At 39.0% G+C, this 12,732-nt stretch overlaps 1 protein-coding gene across 6 annotated transcripts in view; it reads left to right on the top strand.

Annotated features, from left to right (window-relative positions):
• Window positions 1-12,732, top strand: part of CRYZL1 (crystallin zeta like 1) — a 41,110-nt gene that overhangs the window by 3,349 nt on the left and 25,029 nt on the right. For 4 of the 6 annotated variants that reach the window (XM_032354229.1, XM_032354196.1, XM_032354187.1 and 1 more), the window contains exons 2-4: window positions 5,837-5,908; window positions 7,582-7,659; window positions 10,792-10,864. The exons of 1 other annotated variant lie outside the window; for it this stretch is intronic. In XM_032354229.1, coding sequence (XP_032210120.1) covers window positions 5,837-5,908; window positions 7,582-7,659; window positions 10,792-10,864 — 223 coding nt within the window. The remainder of the gene's footprint in view (window positions 1-5,836; window positions 5,909-7,581; window positions 7,660-10,791; window positions 10,865-12,732) is intronic. One more of the 6 variants, XM_032354211.1, reaches the window with a different exon arrangement.

The following is a 12,732-nucleotide window of genomic DNA, read 5'->3' as shown; positions in this document are numbered from 1 at the left end:
CTCTCCCGCTCCCTCTGCCCTTCTCTCACCTACCAAAAGCAAGTTCTGAAAACCCACGTTATTAGCTAGAAAAGCTTTTCAGGGGTTTAGCCAGGTGTGAGCCCTGTCACCGTGTTCTGTTGCCATCTTGTCAGGAGTTTTATGCAACTAGTGCAGTTGTATGCAGCAAACAGCTGTGTACTGATGTTTATGCAAAGTGTCGTTGGAGTATACAGATTCCTAGAGACTGTTGCCTGCACGATGCAGAGATGTCCTCCAATTATTACAGCCATGCGTTTGCCTCTCTCTTTAAGAAGCAGAGGGAGCTGGGGTGCCTGTGACTCAATGGGCTAAGACTCTGCCTTCAGCTCAGGTCATGATCCCAGGGTCCTGGGATCAAGCCCCACATCGGGCTCTCTGCTCAGCGGGGAGCCTGCTTCCTCCTCTCTCTCTGCCTGCCTCTCTGCCTACTTGTGATCTCTGTCAAATAAATAAATAAAATCCTTTAAAAAAAAATGTTACTATTGAATCCTGATGACAAATGGCCACAATATTGCAAAGTTGATATTGGGCAGTAATAGAAATGTGAGCATATAAGAGTTTGGGCTTCCAGGAATTAAGTTGTCCATAGGCGGATTGGATGAGGGAAGGAAATTAAGCCACTCAGCCGTGTGTGGCCATAGCTGAGGGCAGACATTGCAGTGTTAGCACATCATTTGTGCTAACGCCCATCAAACCCAAACATGAACAAGTGAGCCCGGACATCATAAAGGAAAAGGAGACTTGAGTCAATAACTTGATACAGAGGAAGGAATTATGATAGTCTCTAAATTATCCTTGATGACAGAAGATTAGTACCAAAAAAATCTTGTCTTGGGAAAAGGTGACTCCAGTTTTTTGGGTTGTTGTTTTGTTTTAATGTTTTATTTATTGTGTACCTCGGGACTCAGTCAACAAAGCATCTGCCTTTGGCTCAGGCCCTGATTCCAGGGTCCTGGGATCGAGTTCCATGTCAGACTTTCAGCTCAGTAGGGAGCCCGCTTCTCCCTGTGCCCCTCTTCCTTGCTCATTCTCTCTCTCTCTCTTTAATAAAAAATCGTCTAAAAAAAAGGAAAAAAGGGTTTTATTTATTTATAAAGGAAAAGAGAGCGTGTGGGGAGGAGCGGAGGGAGAGAGACAAGCAGACTCCGAACAGCACAGAGCCAGATGTGGGGCTCAGTCCCACGACCCTGGATAATGACCCGAGCTGAAATCAAGAGTTGGTTGCCTGAGCCACCCAGGTGCCCCAGGATGACTCCAGTTTTGTGTCTGTTGAATTTGAGCTAGATCTGATACTCTCAGAACACTTGTGGTCTAAAAGTGTAGATAAGGAATAGTCTGTAGTGGTTTTATTTACAATTATTAATACATGAGCTCCTTGAGAGATTAAGTGTAGCAGAAGAGCAAATGGAGTTCACGTTGCTGTTATAACGAAAAGGAAACCATTCAAAGTTTCTTCCCATTGGTTTTTTAGAAATCGCTTTAAGGGTGCCTAGGGTGGCTCAGTGGGTTGGGGTCTCTGCCTTTGGCTCAGATCATGATCTCAGGGTCCTGGGATTGAGCCCCGTATCAGGCTCTCTGCTCAGCAGGGAGCCTGCTTCCCGCTTTCTGCCTGCCTCTCTGCCTACTTGTGATCTCTCTCTCTCTGTCAAATAATTAAATAAAATCTTAAAAAAAAAATCTGATGTTAAAATATAAAATCTATTCTTTTTATAGGGCATATTAGTCTACAGTTTTGGGGTCTTTTTTTTTTTTTCAAAGATTTTATTTATTTATTTGACAGACATAGCGAGAGAAGGAACACAAGTAGGGGGAGTAGGAGAGAGAGAAGCAGGCTTCCCACCAACCAGGGAGCCCAATTCAGGGCTTGATCCCAGAACCCCGGGATCATGATCTGAGCCGAAGGCAGACACTTAATGATTGAGCCACCCAGGTGGCCCTAGCCTATGTTTTTAAAACAGGTTTATTTTCATTTAAGAGTTTTATGTAACACTTGTCACAAAGTTTACAGTAGAACATATAATTTTGAAATTTTACATGACATTGATTTTTAGAAATGGCATGATAAGCATTATCTTATTATATTTTAATTTATATTTTTGTTTTATAAAATAATCAGCTGGATGACTCAGTTAAGTGTCTTGATCTCAGGGTTGTGGGATCAAGCCTGATGTTGCTGCTAAAGAGTTCTCTCTCTGCCCCTCTCCCACTCTCTCCCACTGTGAAGAAAAAAAAAAAAAAAGATACTCTGTTATTTTATTTTCTGTGTGCAAATATCTTTACATTCAATAAAAGTGATATTAAATAGTGGAGTAAGTGTTCCATTTAATCTAGACCAGTGCCTGAGAAACTATACTATCCATTCTACCATTTTCTTAGTGTTAAGAGCTCAGTATTCCTTTTGGTGATCTGCAAAACAAGTAAATAACATGTCCTCAGTTTTCTTCTGGCCACTTTTCTGAAAACACTTTTCTTTCTTCACTTTGTAACTTTGAGGATATTTTTGTTCCCACAGTTTTTTATTAGACCAGCTAAACTACTTTTTTTCCTACTAAACCGACCAATTTTTTTTGTTAAGATTTTATTTATTTATACGACAGAGAGAGATACAGTGAGAGAGGGAACACAAGCATCAGGAGAGGGAGAGGGAGAAGCAGGCTTCCTGCTGAGCAGGGAGCCCAATGCAAGTCTTGATCCCAAGACCCCAGAATCATGACCTGAGCCGAAGGCAGAGGCTTAACCCACTGAGCCACCCAGGCACCCTAAGCAGGCCAGTTTTAATTTAGAGGAACCATTTAGGACAATCTGACTAAAAATGTTGACATTATCGGGCGCCTGGGTGGCTCAGTGGGTTAAGCCGCTGCCTTCGGCTCAGGTCATGATCTCAGGGTCCTGGGATCGAGGCCCGCATCGGGCTCTCTGCTCAGCAGGGAGCCTGCTTCTCTCTCTCTCTGCTTGCCTCTCTCTCTACTTGTGATCTCTCTCTGTCAAATAAATAAATAAAATCTAAAAAAAAAAAAAAATGTTGACATTATCATGTATATGGTATTGTCATGTATTATCGTGTATATAGTATACATTCTATAGTATATAGTATAATGTATATAGTATACGTCATCATATAAATAGTATTTGCCTGTGGGGACCAGGGGACCCTGGGGATACAAACAAGCACTTATCTTCCAGAGTCTTTGAAATTGGGGTATATGCAGGAAGATGCCCTTGTGACCACTGATCTGGGAAACGTGCAAAACATGCCATATGTTTTAAGATGCGTTGCTCAGGGGCACCTGGTTGGCTCAGTCAAAGGAGCCTGCAACTCTTGATCTCCAGCTTGTGAGTTCAAGCCCCACGTTCAGTATAGAGGTTACTAAAATAAGTAAATAATCTTTAAAGAAAAAAAAAATGAGATAGGCAGAGAAGACAGTGGCTTCCAGAATTACAACAGGAGCTGCTTGGAAATCAAGGTATTGAGTATTGACGCAATTGTTGCATCTCTCAAAAAGGAACTACTAATAGCTCCAGACTGAGTAGGAGCAGTGATTTCTTTATTGAATAATCGTAGAAATTGACTCTTCCAAGCAGTAGCTGGGAAAACCTGCTAGTTAGTAAGTGAATAAAGCATGGTTTTGTTTGTTGATATGTAATGAAATCTGGAAGCATGGAACAGATAGGATAGATTGAGTTTCGCTGGGGGTGATTTCAGAGAAGGAGTAAGACTTGGGTTGTGTTCACTTGGCAGAATCTGTAGAGTAAGTTTGGCACAATCTCAAGAGAGAAAGCACTGCCTGTAAGTCCTAAGACAGGGATGACCCGGTGTTGGGATGACCAGGTGGCGTGAGGTCACACGGACTAGCTCAGAAAGAGAATGTGTGTTAGAAAAACAGGGGAGTAAAGTAGATCAGAGATAATGAGTATTCCTTTTAGACAGCCTTGAAAGTCAGGCAGAAGAGGTTGGATTTAAGGTTGTGGGGATGGGGCCCCTAGGTGGCTCAGTCAGTTAAGTCTCTGCCTTCAACTCAGGTCATGATCCCAGGGTCCTGGGATGGAACTTTGCATCCGGTCTGCTTCTCCCTCTGCTCCTTACCCTGCTTGTGGCTGCTCTCAAATAAATAAAGAAAATCTCTAAAAATAAAAATAAATAAAGTTGTACGGAGGGGTGACTGCCTGACTCAAATTGGTAGAGCTGCAACTTTTGATCTCAATGTTTTAAGTTCAAGCCCCACATTGGCTGTGGAGATTACTTAGAACTATTAAAAAAAAAAAAAAAATCCATGTATAAGTGGCCCTGTGCAGGTCAAACTTGTATTGTTCATGAGTCAACGATATTTTGAAAATTAAACAATTGTGGAATCCTTAGAGATGCTTCAAGAAGTTCACAGAATACAGGCTTAATACTTCCATTAAATGGTTTATAAACTGATACAGAAGAATTAGGGGTATGACTTTAGTGAGTGTCTTGACTGTTTACTTTTTCTTTTTAATGGTCTTTTTTAAGATTTGAAAGCCCTGGGTTGCCTGGGTGGCTCAGTCTGGTAAGCATCAGACGCTTGATACCCGTTGAGGTTCTGATCTTAGGGTCTTGATTCTCAGGGTCCTGAGGTCCAGTCATGTAGGGCTTTACTCTTAATGGGGTATCTGCTTGAGATCCTCTCCCTCTGCCACCCCCACACCGTGTGTGTGCATGTCCCTAAGTGCTTGCTCTCTCGTACTCTTTTCCAAATATATATATATATATACATATATATGTATATATATATATATATTTTTTTTAGGATTTTATTTATTTATTTGACACACAGAGAGAGACATCACAAGTAGGCAGAGAGGCAGGCAGGGAGAGGGGGGAAGCAGGCTCCCTGCTGGGCAGAGAGCCAGATGCAGGGCTCGATCCGAGGACCCTGAGATCATGACCTAAGCTGAAAGCAGAGGCTTAACCTACTGAGCCACCAAGGAGCCCCAATAAATCCTTTTTTTAAAACCACTGAATTGTTGGGGCGCCTGGGTGGCTCAGTGGGTTAAGCCTCTGCCTTCGGCTCGGGTCGTGGTCTCAGGGTCCTGGGATCGAGCCCTGCATCGGGTTCTCTGCTCAGGGGGGAGCCTGCTTCCTCCTCTCTCTCTGCCTGCCTCTCTTCCTACTTGCGATCTCTCTCTCTCTCTCTGTAAAATAAATGAATAAAATATTAAAAAAAAAAAACACTGAATTGTTCACTTTATATATTTAGTTATTTATTTATTTTTAAAGATTTATTTATTTATTTATTTGACAGAGAGAGACAGTGAGAGAGGGAATACAAGCAGGGGAAACAGCAGAGGGAGAAGCAGGCCTCCCGCAGAACAAGGAGCCTGATGTGGGGCTTGATCCTGGGATACCGGGATCATGACCTGAGCCGGAGGCAGACACCCAACCACTGAACCACCCACGCACCCCTAAAGAAATCTTTTTTAAAAAAGTGTTGGGGAGGGGGGACTTGAAAGCCCTCTAAATACCACCTTTGGTAATTAAAATTGAGATCTGTGGCTCTGGTAAAAATTTTTTAAGTACATCTAATAATTTTTATTGACTAGCAAAGTGAAATTCACCTTGGTTTGAAAGGTTGAACTAAGCCCATTCTTGGTAAAACATGTACTCAGAGAGTGTTGCATATTCTCTTGTTTGACCACTTTCAAGACTTATCTGAATTTTTGGTTTGAAAGCTACATTTAGAAATACATTTTATCCTTTAGCAGTATTATTTTTCAATTTTTGCTTTTATTTGGTCTGGGAAAACATTTCATTTCATGTTTTTATATATATATACATATGAATTTTTTTTAGGTGACTATGAAAGGCTTATATTTTCAAAAGAGTTCTACAAATGAAGAAATAACATTTGTATTTCAAGAAAGGGTAAGAAAAATTATTTAATTATTAAAAGAAAAAGGTAGTTTATTTTCTCTATGTAATAGAACCAATTTTAAATGACCTGTTATAAGTTATTTTGAGTGGAACTGAGTAAAAATTACTTAAATGAAACTTACAAACTCCTCTAATCTTATGTGAAATTGGTGCTCCGTATTATAATATAACTATATTTTTGGAAGAGTTGCTTCAAAAGAGTTTTTAGTTCCTCAAGGTGGTGGTATAAAACAAATTAGGAAAACAGAATAATTGCAGAATTAACCCAACCTATTCAGAATACCACAATAGAGTGAGTATTCAGATTGTAGCCATATTTCAGAAAATATTTCTCCCGTGTTCTGAAATGAAAGAGGTGCAAGAGCATTGTTTTCCACACCAAATTCTGAGCTTTGCAAAATTACCTCATTCACTAAACTCATAACTGTTTCTCACTCTTGCGCACTCTCAGAACATGTAATAGAATTTGCATATACTGGTGATTGTTTGAAAGGTCTGTGGCAAGCCAAAATCATTCCACTGTCAACTTAGGGCCCAGAACTAAGTGCTGTGTTTATTTCATGATAGTAATAAGAATTTCTGGATCGTGAATACAATCCAGTTTTTGTTATCTTTTACTAACTCCAAAATTAGTCAGTTAGGAGTCAAAAATCTCAGACAGCTTGTCTTCTACTACTGAATCAGGATCAAGGTCAAAATCTCAGACAGCTTGTCTTCTGCCACTGAGTCAGGATCAAGGTCTCAGAGGTTTAATTGGCGCTCGGGAAGAATCATACACAGGTTTATACCATCATCATAAAATCCACACATTAATCAATAATATTGAATATCTTCATAATATCATCAAATACTATCAAATCTGAAACTTAAAAAGAGATACTCCCAGAGTATTGTGTTCAAGCCAAATAAAACCGTGATCTCTTTGATAGGTTGTAGGGGGGCCTACAAAAGTAACTATTCGTACCCAGCTTTTGATCTCATTTTTGGCCATATCAGGAGCCGAGGGGAATATTTGAATGATTGGTACCAGCATAGGGGTATTTGGCAGAAGGGATACTATATTTCATAAATCATACAGGCGGGTGACTTTGAATCCCTGAGTTGTGAATGATACTTTGCCTTTGAAGATATATCTGGCTGTGGAATAGTGGGGTAATTAAGATTCGTTAGGTTTCTGTTTTGACCCCAAAATCCCATGGGGCATGCTGAAATGTCTAAGACAGATGTTAAATAAGAGATAGACAGCTACCAGACAATTTCATTTATAGCATTAAGAAAATTCCAAAATCAGTGAAGGCTATGTGTCATGCATGTTAGGATATCCCTGTATGTGTGAAGATTTGATGCTTTGAGATTATTTAGATTGAAATAAAGTACAGTATTTGTTGCACTCCTTTTTACCCTAAAAATGTATTGCAAACATAGATCCACAGTTGGTATCTATACATTTTTAAAATAACTATGGCTTTTTAAACATTTTACCGCAAAATTCCCCTTCTTTTTTTTTTCTTTTTTTTATTATCATATACTATGGGATAAGTACTTGTGGCTTTCTCAGTTAAGTTGGCTGTAGGATTTGGGGTCTGTTTAGTTTTGTTCAGTTAGCATGACAGTTTTCACAACAGAAAGGCATGTTCTCAAAGAAATGTGTTATTTGGTTCTAGGAAAATCTTCCTGTTGTAGAGGATAACTATGTGAAACTTCAAGTTAAAGCTTGTGCTCTGAGCCAGATAAATACGAAGGTATGATGCTTTTATTCTGACCAAAAGTCAAATGAAAGTTTCCTGGCATATTTGGTATACAAATATATAACGATAAATGACTTCTGAGTGCCAAAAAATTTACATCCTTAGAAGACTAAAAGAGCTAGGGAAAAAAGGTAATGTCAGCTTGTTTGTTTCTGTATTAAATTATTATCTAGGGCCCCTGGGTGGTTCAGTTGTTAAGTGTCTGCCTTTGGCTCAGGTCATGATCCCAGAGTCCTGGATCGAGCCCCACATGGGGCTTCCTGCTCAGCGGGGAGCCTGCTTCTCCCTTTCCCATTCCCCTTTCTTGTATTCCTCTCTCACTATGTCTCTCTGTGTCAAATAAAAATAGTTTAAAATTTAATTAATTAATTAATTAAAAATAAATTATTAAATGAAGTCAGACAGTTTATATTATTATATGAAAATATTTTATAAACTCCTTTACATTGTGAGAATTTACAATTACTCAGGCTTATTAAGGAAGAAGTTACTTTTTTTTTTAAAGGCTTTATTTATTTATATGAGAGAGAGAGAGAGCACAAGCAGGGATGGGGTAGAAGGAGAGGGAGAAGCAGACTCCCTACAGAACAGGGAGCCCGACATGGGGCTCGATCCCAGGACCCTGGGATCATGACCTGAGCCAAAGGCAGACACTTAACTGACTGAGCCACCCAGGCACCCCAAGGAAGAAATTACTTTTATAAATAGCAAAAGTAAACCTAGAAATCTAATCAATGATTTATTCACTATTCTGTAGATATTTCTAGTTAATATGTTTAGAAAGGGTTCGTATTCATATTCTTCTCGTCATTTCTCTTGCTCATACTTAACACATCCCCAGCCTCATACCGCCCCACAGTAATCATCCATTATTTACAGGAAGTACAGGAAGAGTCTTCAGATAGTAAATAAAGTGCGGTTCAATGTGCCATGATAAATAAAGCAGGTGCATTTACTCAGTTTTATAAAGATTAATACTGTGGCTCTACTGGACCCCTAACTTACTGGGTTATAATGCCATCATAATTTCTAGGAATCTAAAAGGCTTCTGCGATAGTCACATTTAGCAGAATTACTGAACAAGGTCATAGATTTCCACTGGACAACAGGAGCATGACTTGAGAAGTGAATTAGTCAGATGCCTTGAAATCCTTTCACCGGAAGTGCTAGTACTCACTACTCCTTGTCTGCCAAGTTCTACATTCAGACCATCCAGGATAGTCTATGAAAAATTCATTGAAATCCCTAGTCTCAGAAAATTCTCTCCATGTCTAACAGAAAGAAATAGTAAATTAGAGTAAAATCAATTTAATGGAATATTGCCCAACTCTGAAACACAATGTTCATAAAAACTGTGTAGTAATGTAAGAAAATGCTTGTGGTAGATGAAGGGCACAGGATGCAATGGTTTTCTTTTGTTTTTTTAAGAGTGTATTTATTTGACAGCAGGAGAGCACAAGCAGGGGGAGGGGCAGACGGAGAGGGGGAAGCAGGCTCTATCCAGGACCCTGAGATATAACCACAGGTTACAGTCGTGACATGATTAAAGCTCTGTAAAAGTCTGCATGGAAGAAATATTGTAGAACACCCCATATTTCTATAAGCATGTCATAAGAACATCTTAGGAAAAGCATAAAGTTCCACATTGAAAAAGAGACTTTTCTGGCCATCAGGTATATACAGGTGATCAGAAATTTTTAAAATAAAGGAAATATACAAAAGAATTATTTCAGTTTATTCTTTTTGTGGTTCTTACAATCTCATACCTTTAAATATGCCTAGCATCTTTAGTATCATTATAAAAGTATATGTGGCAGGAACTTAAGCTATAGGTTTATGTACAGTCTGCCACTTTAAAAGTCAAGTACCTAATTGGTTCAGAATCCAATAAAATAATTTTTTGAAAAATAATTTTTTAAAAATTAAAAAATAGCTTATCCTTTTAAAAAATAATAAATCCGGGACGCCTGGGTGGCTCAGTTGGTTAAGCAGCTGCCTTTGGCTCAGGTCATGATCCCGGCGTCCTGGGATCGAGTCCCACATCGGGCTCCTTGCTTGGCGGGGAGCCTGCTTCTCCCTCTGCCTGCCACTCTGTCTGCCTGTGCTTGCTCTCGCTTCTCTCTCTATGACAAATGAATAAATAAAATCTTTTAAAAAAAAAAATAATAATAATAATAAATCCTTGGGGCTCCTGGGCTGCACAGTTGACAGGTGTCCGACTCTTGGTTTCAGCTCAGGTTGTGATCTCAGGGTCATGAGATCGAGCCCCATGTTGGGCTCCATGCTGGGCAGGGAGTCTGCTTGAGATTCTCTCCCTCAGTCTCTGCCCCTCTCTCTCATACTCTCTCCCTAAAAAAAGGAAATAAATAAATCTTTAAAAAATAATTATCTACCCTTTTAAAAAAGAAACTCCAGTCTGAAATTGTATGGCAGTTTCCCTTATATTATCTCCATCACTTTTTCCTGCCTACCCCTTACCTAAGACTTGTGAGAAAGATGTGGAAATGGAGAACCTTTTCTTCTATTTGGCTACATCCCCTTTATTCAACAGTGTCCTCTCCAGACTCCCTTCGCCCCACCAGAATGAAGTGACTGGTAAAAAGTACTTAGTCAGGGGCGCCTGGGTGGCTCAGTGGGTTAAAGCCTCTGCCTTCGGCTCAGGTCGTGATCCCAGGGTCCTGGAATCGAGCCCCCTCATTGGGCTCTCTGCTCAGCAGGGAGCCTGCTTTCTCCTCTCTCTCTGCCTGCCTCTCTGCCTATTTGTGATTTCTGTCTGTCAAATAAATAAATAAACTCTTAAAAAAAAAAAAGTACTTCCTCAACCAAGAAGAGTTTTGACTATTACTTCCCTTCTTACCTGGCAAGTAAAAATGCTAAACATAGGATGTTAATGATAATTTGAATAATAATACCCATTTGTAAATTCTACAGATCAACTAATTACTCTGCAAACTCTTGGTTTCCTACTATAGAAACTTATTTTGTGAAGTTACTTGCTTTGTCTTAACTCCAAAAATTAAATCATACTTGCGTTTTTCTATGGTCTGATTTTTGCTCTTACTTTCCTTATGTATGAGAAGGGGCCAGGAGTTATTCTAACAGTAAGCGGTCTTTGTCATGATTTAGCTTCTGGCAGAAATGAAGATGGAGAAAGATTTCTTTCCTGTTGGGAGAGAAATTGCTGGAATTGTGTTAGACGGTAAGTTTATTATAGATGTAAATATCTGTACTTGTTTTCTAAGATGAAAGAATTAAATGGGAGCTAATTGATTTACCAGTACATAAAATTATATACACGTCCTCAAATGTGAAATTTAATTATACAGAAATGTTTCTCTCTTTTAATTAAGAAGAAAAGTGGAACTTAATTGGTATTTTTAAAATTTTTATTTATGTATTTTATAATTACAAAAACTTTAATTAGAGTTTAGTAAATATTTGGGGATTATATGTTTAAATCCATGAGTAATCGTATTCAGTGAAATAACCAATGTTATTCTTTTTATAATGTTTACAAACCATAAATTACTTGTGTAGGTTGGCTTTGGGCCAAAATTTATAATAATAGTAACTACATTCATATTCAGTTTTTCATTCTGCCTAAAATTGAGCATTTAAAAGCAGACTGCTCATGCAAAAATGGGTTCTAGAGAGAAATAAGCAGTAAGATTTTACAGTTGCCTTAAATCAAAAAAGATTTTTTAAGTTTTATTTGGTAAATAAAGATAATAAGCATAAATAGTTAAAATAATTTTGTTTCTAAATACACCTACACTTCACCTTCATTGCTTATAAGCAGTTCATGATCAGTCTGTATGTTTGTCTTTCTGCAAATGTGAATGAATGAGAATGTAATGTGGGTTGGACCGAGTTTTACCTATGATTTTAATCTGTAATATATTTGACTCTTCCTTATTGTTTTCTTCAGATACAGCTAAATTATAATTTCATTTCCTCTTTCTTCTGCTCAGACTGTAGGAAAATAAAAAGAATTCTGATAGCCGGAACACCGTCATTGTCATATCATTTAATTCATTCATTCATTTATTTACACCACATTTTATGAGCATTCGCTAAGTGCCTGGAATATTAAATGAGACCAAGTCCCTGCCCTCAAAAGAATTTACTCTCTGGGGGAAAGACAGCTACATCCACATGAGCAGATGATTATGAGAGCTCAGAAGAGAGCTGGCCAGCCCAGCCAAAAGAAACAGGAAAGGCTTCTTGGGTACAGTAACCAGACACGAAGGAGGAGAATCAGACTCAGTGCACAGGTTAACATGAACAAAGACCAAGCAAGTAATAACGTGATGTATTACAAGAATTACAAAGTCTGGTGTTGCCAGAGCAAAAGCAAAATTCTGGGCAGGAGTCAAGATACTTGACAGCAGAGAAAGTTTTTTGTCGAGAAAATTCTCTTCAAAAATAGCAGAATGAAAGATAAAATATTTTAATGATATAAACGGGGATTCTTTACCTTCAAAATATAAGGCAGGAGGGTAGACAAGGGCCAGAGCCATCATGAGCCTCATACATCAGATTGGGTTTTAGGAAGATTATTGGTGTGGCCATATGAAGGGTACTTTTAAGGCTGTAGGCAAGAGGACTGGTCAGGTCGTAGACGAACAGGCAAGAGATGACAAAGTCCATAACCTAGATAGGGATGGCAGAGGTGTTGGAGAAATATTGAGGAAGTAGAGTCAGCAGGACTGAATAATTAACTAAAACAGGATAATAAAAGCAGGTTAAGGTATGAATCTGGTTAAGTATGAATTGATGCCAGTAATAGAGAAGGGAAGGGGATCTGATTTGGAGGAAGATGGTGAGTTTAGATGTATACTTGTTGAGTTCAAGGTCCATGAGTGACATCTCACTGGAGAGGTCTGCTAAGCAGTTGATGGAGTTTAAGCTCAAAGGTAGAGAGTTCTTGCTAGAAATGTGTATATTTGAGAGTTGTCTGCATGTCATTTGTGTTGAAATCAGAGTTGATGAGCTCACTCAGGAAGAGAGGAGAAATGGAGGAGGCCAGTCTTTGGGGGACAGCTGAAAGGAGTGTGAAGGAAGCCC

Source organism: Mustela erminea, chromosome 1 (genome assembly GCF_009829155.1).
Source record: "Mustela erminea isolate mMusErm1 chromosome 1, mMusErm1.Pri, whole genome shotgun sequence".
Taxonomy (NCBI): domain Eukaryota; kingdom Metazoa; phylum Chordata; class Mammalia; order Carnivora; family Mustelidae; genus Mustela; species Mustela erminea.
This window is presented reverse-complemented; position numbering and strand designations above follow the sequence as displayed.